The sequence below is a fragment of the Nyctereutes procyonoides genome, unplaced genomic scaffold (assembly GCF_905146905.1).
Source record: "Nyctereutes procyonoides isolate TBG_1078 unplaced genomic scaffold, NYPRO_anot_genome, whole genome shotgun sequence".
In the NCBI taxonomy this organism is placed as follows: Eukaryota; Metazoa; Chordata; class Mammalia; order Carnivora; family Canidae; genus Nyctereutes; species Nyctereutes procyonoides.
The window spans coordinates 29,047,916-29,070,617 of record NW_026575135.1 but is presented as its reverse complement, the minus strand read 5'-3'; the positions used below and the strand labels follow the sequence as shown (position 1 = coordinate 29,070,617).

Here is a 22,702-nt window from a genome sequence, read left to right as displayed (position 1 = left end):
CTCTGTAATTTGAGACTTTACCCCAACTGACATCCTCTACTTCCTACCTTTACTCTAGCCACTACTTGAAAAACTGCATAGGAGTTTATACAGAACACAGGCTGGCCATTGCATTTTAACCTCTGCACTGTAACTTTTGGCTTCCATTTTCTTTGAACTGTTAATGTTCTTCAGAATACAAGCTTCTTATCAGGAACGCCCTTAGGAATGTCTAGTCTATTATTCTCTCCATCCTTACTGGGCATCATCTTATTAAGTTTCCTTAGCTTTTCTAGAATGCTAAAAACTGACTCAGATAAAGAAATTGTAGATTGATGCAAGTGCAGATTTACTCTGCTTTCTCTACTTGGCCCTGAGAACACAGGCTGCAGCTGTTTCACTAGTCCAGGGAAATAGTGGTGTTTTTCCAAAACTCCGTTTTTGTTACACTGAAAATCCTTTTGTTATAAAATAATCACGATCCACCTCTGTTAATGGCCCCTTTATGCTGCTCCCAAAAAATTTCATTCCATCTTTGAATAACTCACAACAGCAGGCAAAATAACAAAGTAACCTCCCTCACAGACCTTAAAATCTGAACAAACAATTAGAATATACCCAATGCTACTGTATGAAAAGGGGTACATAAGAGCACAGAGCAAAAGACAACTTATCTAGTTAAGAGATTTCCAGGGCAGCCCCCGTAGCCCAGCAGTTTAGCACAGCCTGCAGCCCAGGGTGTGATCCTGGAGACCCAGGATCGAGTCCCACATCGGACTCCCTGCATGGAGCCTGCTTCTCCCTCTGCCTGTGTCTCTGTCTCTATCGCTCATGAATAAATAAATTAATTTTAAAAAAAAGATTTCCAGAAATTTTCTCTAAAAAATAATATTTAAGCTGCATTATAAAGAATAAATAAATGTACCTGGTCGGAACAGTGAAGAGGTTCAAAGCACTTCAAGTAGAGAACCTTGAAAGTAAGGATGAAATAAATAAATAAATAAATAAATAAATAAATAAATAAATAGAAAGAAAGAAAGAAAGAAAGAAAGAAAGAAAGAAAGAAAGAAAGAGAAAGAGGATGAATATAGTAACTCAAGGAACTGGAAGAGTGGTATGGCAGAGGCAGGGAATGTGAAGTAAAAAAATGGCACAAAGGGGAGGCAATCATGAGAGACCTTATAAAACACATAAAGGTTTGGTCTTCCACCTAGGGACGACGGTAAAAGTATTGAAGAATTTTAAGGAGAAAACAGTTTGCATTTTTGAAAAATATTTCTGGTTAATGAAAAGGCAAGTAATATTAGAGGCAATATGACCAGTTAGGAGGTAGTCACAGTAATCCAGGTAAAAGATGAAGATTTCTTGGAGTAGAGCAGTGGGCAATTAGGATGGAAAGTAGATTTTTGATCCAGATACTTAAGAGCCAGAGTAAAATGGATTTTATATGACTCTAGGCTTCTGACTTGGGCAACTGAAGAGTTGGTGGTGTTATTAACTGAAAAGAGAAGCAAGTTTAGGAAGAGGTTGCTCACAACAGGTTTGGACATGTTACACTTAATACATGTGAAAGACATGTTTAAAAGAGTAAAAATCTAAGACCCTGACAAATGGATGAAACTGGACACTTTAGTGATATAAAGGGGCCATTAACAGAGGCATCCAGATCAAGGGATGCCTGGGTGGCTTAGCAGTTGAGTGTCTGCCTTTGGCTCAGGGCGTGATCCCAGGTCCGGGGATGGAGTCCCACATCGGGCTCCCTGTGGGGAGCCTGCTTCTCCCTCTGCCTGTGTCTTTGCCTCTCTCTCTCTGTGTGTGTCTCTCATGAATAGATAAAATCTTTAAAAAAGATGGATCATGATTATGTTATAATAAAAGGATTTTCAGAGTAACAAAAACTGAGTTTTGGAAGGACACCACTATTTCCCTTAACTAGTGAAACAGCTGCAGCCTGTGTTCTCAGGGCCAGATAGAGAAAGCAGAATAAATTTGCACTTGCATCAATCAATCTATAATTTCTTTATCTGAGTCATACAGTTTTTTAGCATTCCAGTATTTTCCTGGACTAATGAGACAGCTGCAGCCCTGTATTCTCAAAGTCCCAGGTAGAGAAAGCAGAATAAATTTGTGCTTCCACCAAAATCCATCACCAGTAGTGTTCATGTACGGGTTGAATAGGTCCAAGTTGGGACTGAAACAGAGAACCACTGGAAAGCCTTTAAGTCCTTTCCAGTCAGGAGATTGTTTTTTCCAAGTTATCAAACATATATATATCAAACATATATTAATATAATGGTATGTGGAAAACCTAAGGCATATTTTACATTTAGAGCACTGTTTGAAGTTTTTTAAATCAATGTTATATTTTGTATCTCTTACAGGTGAAATGAATCAGAAGTATAAGGAACTTAAAAAACGAGAGGAAAATATGGACAGTAAGTGATTATCTTATTGATACGAAAATATTCTCAGATGTCTATTCATATATACCAAATCAGAGATCTTATCTTGGGAAGATACAATGGCTAGTAATAAATGTAGAAGTGTAGACATTACAAGCATTTGCCTTGAAAAATTATTTTCTTTTCTTTTTTTTTTTTTTAAAGGTTTTATTTATTTACTCATGAGAGACACAGAGAGAGAGGCAGAGACATAGGCAGAGGGAGAAGCAGGCTCCCTGCAAGGAGCCGATATGGGACTCGATCCTGGATCCCAGAATCATGCCCTGGGCCAAAGGCAGACGCTCAACCGCTGAGCCACCCAGGCATCCCTTGAAAAATTAATAAATATGTAGTATGACTTAGGGATGGGTAGAAAAATTGAAAAAGGTTTTGTACGTTTGTGTGTGTATGAGTATTTTTGTGGTAAAGATAGATTGTAAAGCTAGTACTTCTATTTACTGTCTGTATAAAGATGACTTACTGATTGAATATTGAGTGTTCTGTTTTACATGCTTCACTGTATTCATCTTTAGTATCTTTTGCTTTTTTTTATTTTTTAGCTTTTCATAGTACTCCCTCTTATTATTTATCAGCTTTCTCCTCAGACCTTGTTACTTGGTTCTATCACTGACTGTAGCTTTAGTAGCTTTCTGTTGCAGCTTCTCATTTACTTTTTAAAAGTCTTAACTTTGTAACTAGATCTTCACTTAAACTTAATTGGATTGTACATTCAGAAAATTTTCAAAATTGAGCTATATTACCTGTTACTGGTTTCCTGTTTTAATAATCATTTTGCCAGAATCTGTGGGTGTGGTGTCAATTGTTACCTTCATAGAAGCAGGCCATAAAGTAGTAATTGCCAACTGATACAACAATATCCCAAGATTTCTTTAAAATCTCAGCAAGTACCAAAAATTACCTCAGAATTAATTTGTTGTTTCATGCTAACAGTAAAGTGATTTTTAACTGTAAGTTTTTATTTTTGGAAGAGTCCTAGAAATGCCTTAAGAATATAAAAAAGTAAATTATATACCGATTCTGTATTAGGAGAAAGGAGGATTTCTTAGAATATAATATGAATTATTAAATTTATTTAGTTGAGATTAATGCAACATTTTAAAGAGAATACTCAAAAAAAAAGAGAATACTCATTTTCAGATAAAACTGGTAATAACTTTTCAGTATTAAAATTAGTGGCTAATTATAAATAGGAATAATTATAGATGTATCAAGATGATCCTATGTAAAAACAGATTTTTTTTCTGTTCTCCTTTTTATCAGTTGTTACTTCTGAGTCCATATTTATAATCTTTGGTTTATTTGTCTTAAGATCATAACCATTAAGCTTTAAAAGCTTGAGAGTATGTAGAAATGTTCTTATTAATTTAATTACCCTTGGGTTAATAAAAGATTAAATAATGATAATTTCACATTTGCTTTGAATTTCTAAAAAGTACTGTTAAGACCTGCAAATTAGTATTTATCTACTGTTAACTATATTAACAGTAGCTTCTCATCATATTTTGAATCTGCAGCTTTTATTGAGACTTTTGAGGAAACTAAGAATCAGGAACTGGAAAGAAAGGCACAGATAGAAGCCAACATAGTTGCACTTTTGGAACACTGTAGTAGAGTAAGTACCATCAGAAAATGCAGTGGTCCACTATTGCATCTGCTCATTTAATGTATCCTTTAAATTCCCTTACTTATTATTTTATTTCTTTAAGCTATTAATTTGTGTATTTCTAGCAAAATTCAGCTAAGGACAATAGAAGGAAAGGATGATATATGTATAATGTCAATATTTAGCAGTAAGTAAGACTAACTCAGAGTTTTTGTTAGGATTTTCTTCTATGTTAATGTATCTGAATTTGGAGAAGTAACATTTGCACAGCTAACTTAAAAATCTAAATGTTATAATGGAAAATGTTGATACATTTTTACACAGTCATTTGCATATAAATACAAGGTATTCTTTCCTAGTAAGAACCTACAAAAATATAGGTTATCAAGGAGTATCTTTTGATTCATTGAAAAATGCTTATTGAGCAGCTACTAATGAGTGGTACATTGAAGGAAAAATGTGCAGTCTCTTTTAAATATTCTAAGTGTCTTAAGATTCCCAAGCAGTTCTTAATGTAATGTATTTGAATTTTTTCTACAGTGAGATAAAATTCAGAATTATTTCTTTTACATTAGCTTTAATTTAGTCCTCCTTTGAGAAAATCTGACTTTCATTGAGTCTCACTCTACTCTTCTAAACCTACATAAAACATATATAATAAATGATGTATTTCAAAAAGAATACCAATTTAAAACTTTTAGTTCTTAACAGTGTTTTCCAAGAGTTATTTTGGAGAGTTAAATCAGTGGAATTTTTTCCATTTTTATTTCTTTACAAATACAGAATATAAATCGTATGAAACAGATCTCTTCTATCACCAATCAAGAGCTGAAGATGATGCAGGATGATCTCAATTTTAAATCTACTGAAATGCAGAAATCACAAAGTACGGCTAGGAATTTGACTTCAGGTGAGAATACAGATTTTATTTATTTATTTATTTATATTTTTTTAGAAAACAGATTTTAATATCCTTTTTTTCTGTAACAAATTGAAAGTTTAAAATTTTAATGTCATTTTATTTGATTTTTTTTTGAAAGGCTGAGAATATAATTTAGGATTGCTTATTAGTCCAGTCATTAATAGCCTCAGAATTTTGTGTGACCTTTCACATCAACTTAATAGTATTTTTTTAACTTAATACTATTTCATTGGGACATTCTGATTCATTTTTAATATTTACTGGATGCTTGCTTTGTGCCTGTACTATAACATTGGTACGCAAAGATAAAAGAAAAATAGTCTCTTTCCTCAAGGAACTTCCAACTTGGTGGAATAATGACAAAAAATTAAAATATAATCAAACAGTACTAGGATAGAAGCATTAAGAGCAACAGAATTACACTGAGTTTATATCCACCCCAGTCTTGAGTAGTTAGGAGAGATATCCTTGAGAAAGAAATATTTTAATTATAATTAGTTTGAGCCGTTATGACTACATGATACTAGAGCAACACTCTTCAATAGAAATGTTGATACATTTCTTAAATAGAAATGTAATGCCAGCCCCACACATAATTTTAAATTTCCTCATGGTGTGTTATAAAAGTAAACAAACAGGTGAATTTTAATAATATATTTTACTTAACCCAGTTTATCCAAAAGATTATTATTTAAACATGTAATCAGTACAAAAATGATCAATGAGATTTTGCAGTTACAGTCCATCTCAGCTTGGATCTAGACCTCGTTAGGTGTTCAAAAGCCTTAAGTGGCTAATGGCTGCCATTTGGACAGTATAGATAGAGATTAAAAACAAATACACAAAATAGAGCTTAAAAAGCTAGACTCAAGAGGAAAAAAGTTTAGGATAAAGTCAAAATTTGTATAGAATCTTTGGTTCTTGAACTGATGGTTTCTACCTTTCGGTCTTTTTTTAATGCTTGTGTGTGGTGGTATTGAATCAGCTGTTTTTTGTTGTTGTTGTTTTATCTACTTGGAATTAAACTGGCAATTAGTGAAATTATGAGGAATAAGAATACTTGCTAACTTAAAAATGTTGAGATTCTTGAAATAGAATAATGGGTCCAATAATATTCATTTATGTGAAATCCCAAAACCTGACCTGAACTGACATGATGTTTTAATTATCTTTTCTAAAGTGACAGTTCATAATTTTTGCTGCAGAAATAGTCATGTACTTGATGACAGGATGCTCCCTTAGACCCTGCTGTGGGAGTTATAATCAATATATGTGCTATATTACTTTTGTAAAATCCGAAGAATTCTGCATTCTAAAACAATTACCTAGGAGTTTTATATTTATACATTTGTAGACCTATAAATCCATGCTAAATGTTATTAATATACAGTTGAATTCAGGTTGATGATATAAGTGGCTAATGGTTATTTTATACATTTAAGTATATTTTATCTGCCCAGATTTATTTAGAGTTTGCTGTAGTTTTATATATATATATATCTGAGTTCTCTGCTAAACAAATAGAAAAAGTACATTCTAAATTTGATTTATATCTACTACTGGTTTGACTATCAGAATTTTTTAAATTGTGATAAAAAACACATAACAAAATTTATCATCTTAGCCATTAACTATACACACAATGTTGGGCAGCAGATGTCTAGAACTTTTTCATCTTGCAAAACTGAAACTTATACTATTGAAGAACTATCCATTTCCCTCTCACTTCTCTCCTCTGCTAACCACATTCTACTTTCTGTTTCTATGAGTTTAACTACTCTAAATACTTCATAAGTGGAATCATGCAATATCTGTCTTCTTGTGAATGGATATTTTACTTACCATAATGTCCTTAAGGTTCATTAGTGGTGTAATATGTGACAGTATTTTTTTCTTAAGGCTGAATAATATTCTATAGTATATATGTACTACATTTTTTTTGTACTACATTTTTTTATTCATTTGTTGATGGACATTTAGGATGTTTTTACTTCTCCGTTACTGTGATTCACGCTGGAATGAAATGGGTGTGCAAATATTTCTTTGAGACCTCTTCAATTATGAGTATTTTTACATCTTTATTTTCTTCTTTCTATAAAGCTAAAGCATTTTATCTTTAATTATTCCATCTAGGAAATCTCTGTTTTGTGTTTTAGATGGTAGTTTTAAGGTTTTCATTTATCTAAAGTCAATTTTAATTTAGAAAGTTTTTGCCTCCTCTAAGCTGTCTTTATATAATGGCTGTTGAAAAACATATTTTTTTAAGAGGTAAATATCAATATCAGGAAATGAATTCAGTTATAAGGCCTTTTAATTCCTTTCATATTTTTATATTTTGTGTTTAATGTTTCCTTTTAAAAACTACTCATTATATTTTCTACAGTGACATAGGGTTGAAAAAGACTGAGAACTGACTTAATTTTATTCAAGTTTATTACTATGATAAAGATTTTACTGAAAATATTCCTTATTAAGGTCTGAATTTTCTGGCCCCTACAATTAATTTCATTTACTCAATTATTTTTAAGTTTTAATTTAAACTAAGCATATAAATTATTTTTTCTCTCTTTCTTAACACCATCCACCATCAAAAATTTCTAGTATCTAGAAATCACCATAAGAAGTCTATAATATTCTTGTTCACCTTTCAGAGACAATGAATTTTACATTTCCACTTGTGAATTTTGCCTCCCTTTTGGCTTTTGGGTTTCTAATTGTAAATCACCTGCTTTTCTTAGTGTACTCTGTTTCTTAATGGGACAAAATTATTTCTTGGGCGGACAGTAAAAATATCTTGATTATAATGGTTTGTGGCGCCCCCCCCCCAATGATCACTATACATAGATATACATTGTATCTGTAATATAAAAGTTTCATGGGAGGGTGGTGATTAGGAAAAACATAGTCTACAAAAGGCTCCTTAGGGCGACAGTAATGGGGGAAAAAAGATTGTGAAATGCTAGTGTACTGCATGAGTAAAGAGGCAAGGAATCTGTCAGCAATAGTTTTTATTTATATTTTTGGAAAGGAAACTCCAGGGAATAAACAAATGCACTGATGGCAGAATATTTCAGAAACATTTCCCCATGTCAAAGTGGTTCCTTCTGAGATTTTGCTACTATGTACACACTGCTTAGTAAACTTTGCAACTTCATAGCATATCAGAAGGAACTTGTCTGCATCCTCTTCCTGTCTCTTCCCTTGGAGAAGTTTTTAGCTTTTCAAGGGGACCTGCTGTTAAAGGAAGATAAACTTTACCCTATACCAACCAACCATTTTCTCCCTTTCTCTAGGAAAAACATTTTGTATGACTCCTAAATGTATGTCCCTAATATATCTTCAAATTAAACTTAGAGTTCAGTAGCATTTTCACAGAACAGTCAAAATTTATACAAGCTATGTACATTTCCTTTTTGGAGCATTGAAACACCATAAGCCTCAGTGACTTTGATTTAGCACTTTGATTTTCATTTTAATGGTTTCCAACCCTAGTTGAGATATGAATCCAACAAAACAAAACCCACTCAACAACATTTAAATCCAGATATCCATAATATTCTTTAGAACATATATGTCAATATGATTGAATTTTAATACTATTAAAGGGACAAAAGGAAATGTTCAAGTTTAATCATACCAATTTCAACTTGGTTGGTAAAAACTTTCTTTCTTAGATCACTATCCTTTGAATCCTTAAAAAAAAACTTTGATATTTTAATCTTTATGGCAATCGTTATACCTAAGAAGTCATTCAGTTTTTGAAAGTTTTATTTTTACTATATCTCACCTTCTACCTATATTTTAATCCATAATTCTGGTTTCATAGATGGAAGCATTTAATAGCAGCTTTATATTTGATTTTTCCTGTAGAGAATCTGTATAAATAATAAAACTCAATTCCAAGTAGATTTTGCTAAATTTTATAAGAAGCAGCAAGTTATTGCCTGCCCACACAGAGGGAGACATTCCTGGTAAGAGGGCAAGTAAGTGCCAAAATCCATACATAAACTCTATTTAGACCCTAATCTGACCAGTGAACTATGTAAGCATTAGGTAACTTTAGGGAACCTAGGAAAAAGCAGCAATTAAAAGTTGAAAAAGCTGAGTACAGAGATTTTGCATACTGCCTACTCCAAAGGAGAAAAGTTTTAGAGTTTTATTTAGTTCAGTAAAGTTTATTGCTCACTTAATATAAATCAACAGTTTTTAAAGGAATACAATAGAATCCAGAATCTCTACAGCATATCATTTAAAGTGTCAATAATAATATAAAAATTCATTAGCCATGTGAGGAAATAGGAAAATGTGAGTCAAGGTGAAAAGCAGTCAATAAACATTGACCTGAGATAATCCAGATGTTGAAATGAACAGAAGACTTTAAATGTATAAAAACATATTTAAGGGATTAAAGGAAAATAAAACAACAAATGAACAGATGGAGAATCTCACAGAAAAATAAAAATTACAAAAGAGAATCAGGTAGAAATCCTAGCATTGAAAATATACCAAAAATGAAAAATTCACAGAATGACCTTAATAGAAGATTGAAGACAGCAGATAAAGGGTCCATGAACTTGAGGATCAATAAAAATGATATAATCTGGAGAAGAAATAAAAATGAACAGAACCTAAATGTTCTGTGGGACAGTTTCAGGCAATCTGACATACATATAATTGGAGTCCCAGAAGGAGTGGAGGCACGCACATAGAATGAGGGAGAAAAGATAGTTGAAGAAATAATAATGGCTGAAAATCTCCCAAAGTTGATGAAAAACCAGATTTGACAGATATAAGAAGCTCTTGAACTCCAAACAGGATTGATTTAAAAATCCCTTACCTAAGCAAATCCTAGTTAAATTGCTAAAATGCAACATAAAGAAAAAACAATGAAAAATACCAGAGAAAATACATATATACAGGGAATAATATATCCTACTATAAGATTAAAAATTTTTTTATGTTACCCCTAAATCTCTAAGTTATAAAAGGAAAATCTTCATTGTTTGTCTTTTAATGAAACACCACATTTTTCTGAGGCTATTCATATCCCTACTTTAAAATAGAAGTAAAGTGAAGGCAACATGTTCAAAGATGAAAATGTATCACTACATGCCTCTGTCTATAAATAAGTAATTACAGGATGTTTAGGATTATTACCATACCTAGCCCTGGGAACATAGGAAACTAGCTTAGGCAGGTTTGAATTCAGGTATCTTCATCTGGATGTGCATGATACATATATTTCAGTTCTATTTTAGTATCTATCCATAAGAATGCATGTATCTCTTTGGATTACTGGTTTGTTTTTTTTTTTATAAGTACGCAGTAGTGCGATTACTGGATTATAGGATAGTTCTATTTTTAACTTTTTGAGGAACTTTCATACTGTTTTCTACAGTGGCTGCACCAGTTTGCATTCCCACACATAGTGTACAAGGGTTCTTTTTCCTTCACATCCCCACCAACACTTGTTTCTTATGTTTTTTATTTTAGCCATTCTGTCATTGTAGTTTTTGCATTTCTCTGATGGTGAGTGATGTTGAGCATCTTTTCATGTGTCTGTTGATTATCATATGTCTTCTTTCAAGAAATGTCTGTTCATGTCTTCTGGCCATTTTTATTGGATTATTTGAGGGGTTTTGGTGTTGAGTTGTATCAGTTGTTTATTTATTTTGGATACTAACCCTTTAGCAGATACATTCATTTGCCAATATCTTCACCAATCTTTTTTCTATATTTCATCTTGGAAAAAAAATCCTAGGGCAGCCCGGGTGGCTCAGCAGTTTAGCACTGCTTTCAGCCCAGGGCGTGATCCTAGAGACCTGGGATCGAGTCCCATGTCAGGCTCCCTGCATGGAGCCTGCTTCTCCCTCTGCCTGTGTCTCTGCCTCTGCCTCTCTCTCTCTTTCTCTCTCTGTCTTTCATGAATCAATCAATCAATCAATCTTTAAAAAAAAAAATCCTAAAAGCCTCTTCCAAGTATTGTCTTCCCAGCTATCATCCCTCCCTTTCAGGGGTTTCACATCCAAATTTTCAAAAGCCTTCCTCTCACTCTTGCTCTCATTTTTTTCCTATGAAATCTGTTCTCAAGAAATATATCAAGGTTTTTCTGGACAGTAAGTCCAACTTGTATTTTGCGATATATTTTTTTAAATCCCTAAGTAGTATTCTGCTTTACACATCACTCCTTTGTTCTTAAAATGACTTTTCACCATAGTTTCTGATTTTTCTTTTATTTCTGTAGTCATTTCTTATTCTCCTTTATGGGGTCCTCCATGTCAGTTTATTCTTTAAAATTTTGTTATTCTTATAGGTTCTATCATGAATTATTTTCTCTTGATGATTTCAGCCATCCCCATAGTTTCACGTTCTGTCTCTATGTTGATGATTTCAAAATCTGTATCTTCAAATTTCTCTCAGGACTTCAGACCCATATATCTATACATGGGCCTTTTTACTATTTGGGTGCTTCTGAGGTAATTCAGAGAACATATCCTAAGTTGACTTGAACCCTTCATATCATTCCCTCCTACAAACAAAAGTTGGTAGCTCCCTCTGCCTCCGCATCATCTACTCTTTTACTGAAGTTGGAAATGGGACTCTGCATTGACTCTTTTTGCTCAACTACTATATCTGGTCAATTGCCTATTTAGTTAACCCCAAATCTCTGATATCTCCTGAGTCCCTCCACATCTCCTGCATTTTTTCCCTCATTTATTTCTGTGTGATATAACTTTAGATTTCATATATATAGTTGTCTTCCACTGGAGTATAGGTTCTGTAATGATAGGGATCTCATATGCGTTGTTCATTGCTGTATCCCCTATGCCTAGCACATGGAAAGCACTTAATAAATAATGTTAATGAAAAAAAAAAACCCAAAGTGACTATACCAGTCTACGATTTCTTATGTAGATCGCTGAATCAACATTTAACTGGTCTTCCTGCATGTAGTAATGCTTTTCCAATTAGTTGCCCTCATTGAAACCAGGGTGAACTTTCTAAAATTTAATTATGCCACACTAATGGATTTTACATCAATTACTTAATATAGCCCTTAGGATAAAGTTCCAACTCCCCATTTTCATTACAAAAGCCCTCCATGAACTGAAATTCTCCCTACATTGACCTTTGGGTTCTAGTCATACTGAACTTCTGTTATTTGCACAGATGTATCATGCTTTCTTACCTCTAGACTTTGCACATGTTGATTGTGTTCTCTGGAACACAATTACTTTCTCCTTGGTTTGGTTGATTCCTAATCTTTAATTAAGGCCTTACTCAGTTAAAAGGCATGTCTTTAGAGAGCTCTCTTGACCAGTACCACATGTTCTCATAGCACCCTTTATCACTATTTTCATAGTAGTTATCCAATTTATTGTAAATGCGTATTTAATTTTCTGGTTCTACCTCTAGAATATAGCTACTTGAGCAAAAACAATGTCTCTGTTGATTTCCATTATATTCTAGACACTTAGCACATAGTAGATGCTCAACACTTTTAAAACAAAGTATGAGACGCGCACACCCCCTCCTACACATACACACACATATATGTAGTCAGTCCTCGTTATTCATGGATTCTTTTTTTCTTTTTAAAGATTTTATTTATTTATTCATAGGGACACAGCTAGAGAGAGAGGCAGAGACACAGGCAGAGGGAGAAGCAGGCACCATGCAGAGAGCCCGACGTGGGACTAGATCCCAGGTCTCCAGGATCATGCCCTGGGCTGCAGGCGGCACTAAACCGCTGCGCCACCGGGGCTGCCCTATTCATGGATTCCTATTTGTAAATTTGCCTACTCACCATAATTAATTTGTAATCCCAAAATCAGTACTTGTAGCACTTTCACAGTCATTTGTGGATATGTGCAGAGTCAAAAAGGTGAATTGCCCGACTGCATTTGCAGCAGAGATCACATAAGGCAACTCTGTCTTCTTGTTTTAGTCCTCATACTATTAACAAGTATCCTTTTTGTGGCATATTTAGTGCTAGTTTTTCCCACATTTTTGTACTTTTTGTTGGTGATTTTGCTGTATAAAATGGCTCCCAAACAGAGGCACCTGGGTGGCTTAGTGGTTGAGCATCTGCCTTTGGCTCAGGTCATGATCCCCGGGGTCCTGGGATCGGGTTCTGCATCATGCTCGCTACGGGGAGCCTGCTTCTCCCTCTCCCTATGTATCTGCTTCTCTTTCAGTGTCTCTCATGAATGAATAAATAAAATCTTAAAAAAAAAAAAAAAAAAAAAAAAGGCTCCCAAGCATATTGAAGTGTTGGCTTGTGTTCCTAGGCCCAAGAAGGCTTCAGTGTTCCTTGCAGAGAAAATGTGTGTTAGATTAGTTTCATTCAGGCATAAGTTGGCCTTGAGTTCAGGGTTAATGACTGAAAAATATATATTAAATACGGTGTGTTTAAACAGAAACCCACATAAAAAAAGATTATGTGTTAGTTGATTGATGAAAATATTGTGACCAGAGGCTTTTAGGAACCTAACCCCATATCTCCTCTAGTAGCAATAGTTTAGTATTTGCTAACTCAGTATTTACAGTGACTTTATAGAATATAACTACTGTGAATAATGAGATTTGACCACATATATAGTTATACAGTTTTGCTCAAAATATATATATATATATGTTTCATAATTTGCTTTCATACCCCTATTAAAAATAGTGGGTCTTTATCTCATAATACATATTATTAAGTAAGAAAAAAATACCTGTGTGTTCTTAAATGTTTGTATGAGCATGGAGACAAATTTGGCTGATATATATCAGGTTATATTGATTACCTGGAGGATGAGTATTTTTTTTTTCTTAATTTATCTTTGTATTGTCTCACTGGTTTCAATGAAACTTGTTCCTTTTGCAGGTACTCTTATAAAACCTTTTTAATGGTTGCATCGCATTTCTATTTGTGAAAGGAATAAAGTTTTGACTTCTTGAATTTTCTTGTGTTTCAGATAGTCAACGTCTACAGTTGGATCTACAGAAAATGGAACTTCTGGAAAGTAAGATGACTGAGGAACAGCATTCTCTGAAAAACAAAATTAAGCAAATGACAACTGACCTGGAGACATACAATGATTTGCCAGCTTTAAAATCAGCAGGTGAAGAAAAGAAAAAGGTAAATGATAACAGTCTTACAGAATTATAATTCGAATTGTATTTTCTTGATCAAATTTAATATATATGTAGTTCATAGAATTTATTTTCAGTTGATTATTTGATATATAAGCTAAGATGTTTATGTATGTAGGAGGAATTTAGAGAGATGTAAGTTTTAAACAAAAGGTAAAAAGAAAGGAAAAGCAAGAGCATTTCAACAAATCTGAACTTTGTTAAATGCAGGTTTGATTATGAAATTTCCCTCCTTAATACTTATTCATCAGTGGTTTTTCATTGCCATTTAGATTAACTTAAATTTGTTTGGATAGGAACACATATATAGCAGCCTTAATAGAATTATTAACACAATTAATACTAATTTAGCCTGAATAGTGTTATTAATTCAGTTAGTGCTAATTTATCTTATTAAACTCAAAAGATAATTTTTACAAACAGGCTTTGGAGTATAGTCTTGGTAGAATTTTACCAGAATAATGTTGAAATTATTTAAGTTAAAAATGATTTATATAGGCTAACAAGTTATTTGCTAAGCTCTGTTATTCACTTCTCTTTGGACCTATCTAGAAATTACATCAGGAGAGAACAGTATTAACAACCCGCAGAAATGCCTTTAAGAAAATAACAGAGAAGCTAAACATAGAATATGAGACATTAAAAACACAGTTGCAAGAAAATGAGACACATTCTCAGGTAAAAAGAAAAAACAAAGACTGAAATTTATTTCTGTTTTTAGACTGTCTTGTGTTCTTAATGTATATTTCTATCCCAAAACAATTTTTTTAACTTGCTTTATTTATCCTTCCAGACTTTCTGGATTTGAAGGTAGCCAGATTATATACAGTCTCCACTCAGAATGAACTTACTTTTGCTCTTCTTTTATGAACCTATATTGAAGGACTACTCTGTGCTAGGCCTTGTTCTGGGCACAGCTGTTAAAATAATAGCTTTTAAATATTTCAAAAATAAAGCATTTTTAATTGAGAAACTTTGCTAACTCACAAAAACCACAAATAGAATAAACCTTAATGACTAATATCCCACAGAAGACATAATTCTTGTCATTTTTGTGTGGGTCCTTCTAGTCTGTATGTATATGTTATATGTACACATACTTTATATATATACATATGTATACATTATTTCTATGTATTTATAGAAATGGTATCATATTGTACATATTTGGAAGCTTGCTTTTCATTATTAATGATACCTAATAACTACTTTGTCAGTAAATTTGTTAAAAATATGATTATGTATAATATTTGGAGTTAGTATAATTTACTGAACCAATTTCATATTATTGGACATTTAGGTTACTTTTAGTTTTAAAGCTGTTTAATGCTGTCAAAAGCAGACTTGTCCTTGAACTTCTTGACTTAGATTTCTGATTATTTTACACAGGATGCACAGACAAGCCCCCTTTTCATATCATTTATCTGATAGAATTACCTAAACAATGTTGGAGATCTAGATTGAGTACTCTAAGAGGATAGCGTTGATATCTGTCTCATTCATTTTCTCCCCACCCTGTGCCAATGGTTGGGATATAATAGCTGTTCAATAAGTATTTGTTGGAGGATTAAATGAGCATGTGTGACATGTATAAAATCAGTAATTAGGGTCTGATAAAATTGATCATTCTCATCTAATTAGTATATATGTTAACTATTTGCAACTTATAATTAATGCATTCTTCCTTTTCTTTATATGGTAATATGATCATGATAGACAATCACTGTTAATATTTTGGTATATTATCCTTGTAAACTTTTTTCCTTTGCCATTATACACCCATATTAATTATATTATTTTATAAAAACTGAAATTCTATGCATATAGTCTTTAAAGATTCATTTTGTCACTTAAGTATTTGCAAACTCCTTTTTTGATATTTTATGACTGCTATTTTATTGTATGGATTTACCATACTATACCATGGCAGAGATGTACCTTATATTCTTTTTGAAAGAGGTAGAGTTTCATCAGAGTTTGTCACAGCTACTAAAAGCTTAGAAATCATTAATTTACATTTCCAAATTCATCATTTATTCTATCTACACTTCATAATATACAGGTCTAGATTTGGAAGTGACAAAATTATCCTATGCTGTTGAGAGTTGGGATGGATGCTGGAGAAGAAATCTAAGAAAAAGTTTATGAGGCCATTGTCTTAAGTGGTTCTTAGGAAAAAATGCTGATATTGCTTATGGAATATCACCCCTCTTCTTTCACTGAATAGATCACTTAAGGAGGAAAACACTTGACAAACACAATTTCTTAGAGCCAGGTAATGGTTACCTTGTTTATTCACACATCAAGTGCTAATCATATACTTAACACCATACATCAAGTGCTAATCATATACTTAACACCATACACAGGTAAGAGGAATTCATAACATAACTCACAATCTACAGTCCTTCTCTGTATTATTTGTTGCTTTTTGGGAATCCCCACTGATCAAATAAAATCTGGTCTCTTTCGTTTTTGCAACTATTTTCTTGAAAACTGTTTTTTGACATCTACGAATAATTTTCATAACAGACTTTTTGATGAATGGCTGTTATTTATTTGATATCATTTAAACATATTTATATTGGAACAAACTATAAAGCTCCTAGAAGAAAACAAGGGATAAAGTTCCTTGACATCAGCATGGCAACAGTTTTTTGCTTATGACATCAATTGCATGAGCAACAAGACAAAAATAAACAAGTATGCCTACATCAAACTAGAAAGCTTCTGCACAGCAAAAGAAACAATCAACAAAATGAAAACTGAATGGGAGAAAATATTTTCAAATAATTATCTGATAAGGGATTAATATATAAAGAACACACAACAGACTAAGTTGTAGGGAAAAAACAGATTCATGCTTCAAGATATTCTTGGAGGTTTTAAGGCAGGTCACTAATATAGATGTATAATATGGAAGGAAGTTGACCATCTAACACAGTGTTGCTTTTATAGCATTATTCATTTAGTACTTAAGAGGTCTGCATTCTAAGAAGGCCTCCTCTCTGTATGAAACAAAGGGGAAAAGTTTGGTACTTGACTTTGCAAAAGGTTATTAGAGATTTATTGCCAAAAAGTGCTGACTGCTTCCTTAAGTCCATCTTAACTTTGAGTTCCTATCTAGGGAGCCAGATCTGATTTACTAGTGTTAACTCACAGCACATACAGTTTACATAATTAATTAGTTAGGATTTATCCTAATATCTAGATATATCTCTTTAGAGGAAACAATGGGCTGGTTGCTACATTAATACTGAATGTATGCCCTGAAAATAATTTTAACATAAGAGTAGAAAGAAATATTATTAATGCTACTTCAGTTATCAAATTCTTAAAAATGATCATTACCTCTTAGAAATGTCCACACAGAACATTATTTTAATGTTTCGTTTTTCAGACAGTCCTTTCCCTAGGAAAAATACTATGTGCATCTTAAAAAAGAAAGACCATAACCCAGAGTTACAAGGTTAATTAAATCAGAAAAACAATTTAATTCTATAACAGTAAAATTGTCTTCTGAGGAAGCAACCATCAATATAATATCCACATTAGCTTCCTGTTGATGCAGAAATTATTGTAACAGTGCCAGCTTTTTACCAGCCCTCTTATAATCTTCACACTGCAGCTCTGCTCTTATCACAGCTTGTGGAATTAGACAGGAAATTTAGCCCTGGAAATAAGGAAGTTACTCCTATATAGTTGAACCTTTGACAGTGTTAGAATATATATCACGTTTGTGGCATTAGACTTCCAGATTTTAAGGAGAGATTCCCATCATGTCCCGTTCTTTTCTTTCAAATTCTTTTAAGAAAGGGAAAAATCATAATGTGTCTTTCAGTTGGCTTGTTCATCGGCATAATAAATATTGTTAAGTATTTTCCAATTAAGATAAACACATAGAGTAAAACTTGTCAAATTCAACATTGTATTTATTAATGTATTTACTATTGTTTAATCCTTTCTAATTTTCCTTTTTGTCTGCCATGGCTTTATCTCAACTAAAATGCAATGAATTGATAAGATTTAAAATTTTGAATGTTTTTTTTTTCTTATCCTTTAAAAGCGTGTATAATTGTTTTGAATATGGGTACTGTTTAATATTTCTATTTTGTGATTTTAGCTTACAAATTTGGAGAGGAAGTGGCAACACCATGAGCAAAATAATTTTGTGATGAAAGAATGTATCCTTTAAAAAGAAACAAATGACTGAGTGATTTTTGTTTTATAAAAATTTATTCACTTATTTGAGAGAGAGAGATCTGTCAGGGGGCAGGGTAGGTAAAGGGAGAGAGCATCTCAAGCAGACTCCCCGCTGAGTGGGGAGCCTGATGCAAGGCTTGATCTCGCAACCCTGAGATCACAGCCTGAGCCCAAACCAAGAGTCTGACACCCCACTGACTGAGCCACACAGGCACCCAGGGTGATTTTTTTCCTAAGAATGTTTTAAAGACGGAAATGAAATGAAATTTAATATACACTTATCAAATACCTAATATGTACAAAGCCTCAATCTAAACTATGTGGGGAATAAATGAATGAGACTTCGTTTCCAATCTACAATAATTAGGGTGTGTATGTGTGTGCGCGCACGTGCATGTGTGTACATGCACGCTAACAACCAAAGTAACAATAGAAAGCAGACTATACAAAGTTAGTGTGGCATAGTGACTGAGTGCACAGGTTTTGGAGCAAGGAGATCTAATTTTCATTGTTGACTCTACTACTTGTAGTTTATGGACTTTGGACAATTTATTATTGTTAAAGTTTGTTTAAGCCTCAACTTTATCATCTCAAATATACTTAATATTTCTTTCTCATAGAGTTATTGGGAGAATTATGTATACCTACAGAAATATGTATGTGCATAATTGTTTGCTGTTGCTTATAGTGCTGTACCTTGGATATCTGGGCAGCAAAGGGAAGTAAACACATTCGTATCCTGAGAAATTTGACCTTCAAGCTCATCTGTTTCAGCCAATTCAACTTCACGTTTTTACCAAGATGGCACTTACATCCCACCTTCTTGCTTTATCTTTTTGTGTGATTATATAGGAGGAAGCACCTATTTGAGGACATATGTTTTGAAATTGTAAGAAACACTTCTTTGAAAGTTATTTTCTGTTCCTTTCTTTGACCCTTTAAGGACATCTCTGCTTGGAGAAGTAGTTCCTGACTCATTGGTAGTTTAGATTCTCTTCCAGGAAACTGCTAAACTTCAGCTCAGGGCAGCATGGATCCCAGCTTACTTCCAGATCAAATGCATCAGGTGCTCTATTCCTAGCAGTTGTTGCTACTTATTTTAAAAGCAAAAGACTCTCACTCAGTATGCTTTAGTCCAGCAGTCTAGTTTATGCAACACAAAGTAGGGGACTTTGAAATAGAGTGAATTCTAGAGACTTCTGTAACTCAGTGCAGTACTCTAGAGAACATGGTTCTTCTGAACATTCAGTTGTTCTCAGACCAGAATTAGATTGAAATGCACAACATTAAATATAAAAAGCTCTTATGGGTGCGTTGGTAGCTCAGTCAGTTAAGTGTCTAACTCTATTTTGGCTCAGGTCATACTGTAGGTGAACTTTTTTTGAAACACATTTTCCTTAGCCTTTTAGATTTCAGTTGATCTTAATCTGTTAATATATATTTTTAAATATATTCTAATTGTTATTTTTCTGGCCATTTTCAGTTTTCCATAAGAAAAATACCAGTATGATTTGGTCCCTTCCTAAGCCAAAGTGGATTACTGTTTTTGTTGATCACTGTTTCCCCTTAACTCATGTAATTAGTCATAGCAACCAAGAGTCAAGAGAGTGATTACCAGTCAATTATGAAGAATGTGACCAAGCAGATTGCAGAGTACAATAAAAGCATTGTGGACGCTCTACATAGCATGAGCAGAAACTGAGTCTGAACCAACTGCAAGTCTCTATAATAGTATGCTTTCTGCTAAACTGTATGTTGACTGAAAAAGAATCTCATACCCTTGAAGAGTTTTACCTAAAATTTTTAACTACTATAATTTTTGTGACCTCTTTGAAGAGGTATACTACTTTAAACAGCATAATAGTTCAATAAAAAGTTTGCATACAAAAAAGCATCTTTTCGTATTTCTTTTGTGTGTGAGTGATAAAAATGTCTCAGACAACCAAGAGATAAACTAAAAGTGGCCATTGAGATTGATTTAGTTGGTATAATCCACCTATGGCAGCAAATGAGATCATTTTTTAAATGTGTCAACTCTAGAAGGGATATACGGAGTGAGATTCTGACTTAGCACTTAGATCAATCTTGTCAAGTTTTGCTTCTAGAAAAAGAAAGAATGGAAGGCAGATGTTTAGTTTTGAGGTTTATTTCTCAAATAGGGTATATTTGATGTATTCTAAGGAATATAAAGTTGCAGGTAAGTATATTAACTCCTATTCTTTGCATATCAGTTATCCCTAAAGATTCAGAATTAAAAACTTTGACCTTTGTATTTTACAAATATTTTCTTATGTGTATATGCTAGGAAAAACATGAAGTTTAAAAGAAATGCTGCACCTATTTTTTTAATTTTATTATTATTTTTTAATAAATTAATTTTTATTGGGGTAGTCTGTTTTAGGCAATGGCTGTTGCTGTTCATTGTCACTCTGGAGTATATATTCACTCTTATGGACTGTAAGTAGGTTAATTTGTGAGCATTGCCAGAACATTTGAAAAGAAAAACTAGAAGAGGTAGAATTATATTGTGTAAATCTAGGAGATGTTGTAATAACTAAAGATGTCTTTGGGCAGGAATGAGTCATCTTGGCCAGCATAAAATATTTCTTAAAACTATACTCCTTTTGCTCTGATTTCATGTTCATCAAGTAACTCCACATCTCAGTAATCCTGAAAGACAAGCATATTTCTTTGAAAAGTGGAGGGCTTTACTGAGATATAATTTACATACTGTAAATTACCCATACATGTTGCTTTCCTGAAGTAAACATTTATCATTAACTCTTCAACTTTAGTGTGTGTGAGATTAGGAGAAAGGGTGAACATTGTTGATTTTGGTTAACTCTGGATTACTAATATGGCTAAAGATCCTGGAAAGTGATAGAGTCATTAAGGTGGCATTCTGAAAATGCGCTCCTCAGATCTTGAGTTCTTCAGGTTATTAATAGGTGTTATGCCACCAAAGGATTCATGATCAAAGAAGTTTGGGAAACATGGTTTTAAACAAAGGTAAATAATTTTCTTTCATCTTGACTGCTAAGAGCCTTTAATATGCTAATGTGCAATAAGATCAGGAGGAGTATAGATGTTTAAGGTTTTAGGGATTTTTTTCCCCCTGAGTGGTGGGATTGCAGTTGTTTAAATCTGCTTCAGACTTTTTGGTCTGAAAATTTTAGGGTTCAAAATCATTTATCATGTACATAAAATATTTAGAAGTACAACAAAAATTCAAATACACTTCTGTATACAGTTAGTACTTCTAACCTGTGGGAAGGAAGTGTGATAGACAACTCTGCTGTTATTGAACTAAATCTGACCCAGTCTTCACCAAGAAAGAAGGTAGGAGGAAGAGTGACCTATCTAATAAACATATGTGTTTGCATTATAAGAATGAGAAGCTTGGCAGAAAAAGAAGAAAATTTCTTTAAAAAAGCAAAGTTTCCAACCTCTGTTTTAAATTACTCATATATGATGTTTGTGGAACAATAATAGAGCAGGATTTCTTTAAACTAAAATGTGTTATCTGAGGGAAATTCTCACTAATGTCTCTTCCTTCCTCTCAGAGCTTTTCAACAAATCCAACAAGAATATTTCTCTGCTAGGATAGGACTGGAGGCTACTATCTGCATGAACCGGCTCTTCCTCAGTCCGTCACATTGCTCAGTGAGTTCCATTCCTGTTAAAACAACATCTTGTAAGTCATAGGGAAAGAAGCTGCAGACTGAACAAACATGCTGAGTAGTTTTACTAATGAAAGTCAGCATGGGAAAATTAGCAAGTCCTTGTTTTTCCCATCCTTATCTTTTATCAATAAATAAACATGAGTTCTTGAATCTCATTTTCACTAACTGGGGAGTCCTTGATTTGGACCACATTTAAACGTGTGAAATTCAGTGCAGGGTTAAAGGATTAGAGCATGGAGTAATGCCATTCACACTAGAGATAAAAGACGAATTAATAGAAGCTCCCAGGGTTCTTGCTATCTCCCTGCCAGGCAATTCGAACAGACTTAAAGTAAGAAGAAATAAAGATGGACCACTGGAGCACTATTGCCATTTATTTTAATATTGATGTATCTTTCATTTTCATACACCTCTCTAAATAAAAGTAGGTTATGTCTTGAAATTGCAGATTCACCATTTGAGAACAGATATTAAGCATCTTTAAAAGGACAACTTAATTTTTAAAATTAAGTTCTCTGCCCAAAATGGGACTCCAATTCATAACTGCAATGTCTGACGTCAGGATTCACATGTTCCACCAACTGAGCCAGCCAGGTGCCCCAAAAAGATATATTTTTTTTTAATTTATGATAGTCACAGAGAGAGAGAGAGAGAGAGAGAGAGAGAGCAGAGACACAGGCAGAGGGAGAAGCAGGCTCCATGCACCGGG

General features: G+C 33.3%; 1 protein-coding gene across 2 annotated transcripts in view; it reads left to right on the top strand.

Annotated features, from left to right (window-relative positions):
- The window catches only part of IFT74 (intraflagellar transport 74), an 81,535-nt gene extending 61,345 nt beyond the window's left edge, over positions 1-20,190 (top strand). Inside the window, exons 14-20 of one of the 2 annotated variants that reach the window (XM_055302613.1) lie at positions 2,361-2,414; positions 3,956-4,053; positions 4,828-4,954; positions 13,930-14,093; positions 14,660-14,785; positions 18,231-18,291; positions 19,894-20,190. In XM_055302613.1, coding sequence (XP_055158588.1) covers positions 2,361-2,414; positions 3,956-4,053; positions 4,828-4,954; positions 13,930-14,093; positions 14,660-14,785; positions 18,231-18,291; positions 19,894-20,012 — 749 coding nt within the window. In that variant the 3' untranslated portion in view covers positions 20,013-20,190. Of the gene's footprint in view, positions 1-2,360; positions 2,415-3,955; positions 4,054-4,827; positions 4,955-13,929; positions 14,094-14,659; positions 14,786-18,230; positions 18,292-19,893 lie in introns of those variants that run through there. The other variant, XR_008661468.1, reaches the window with a different exon arrangement.
- Positions 20,191-22,702: the final 2,512 nt, after the last annotated feature.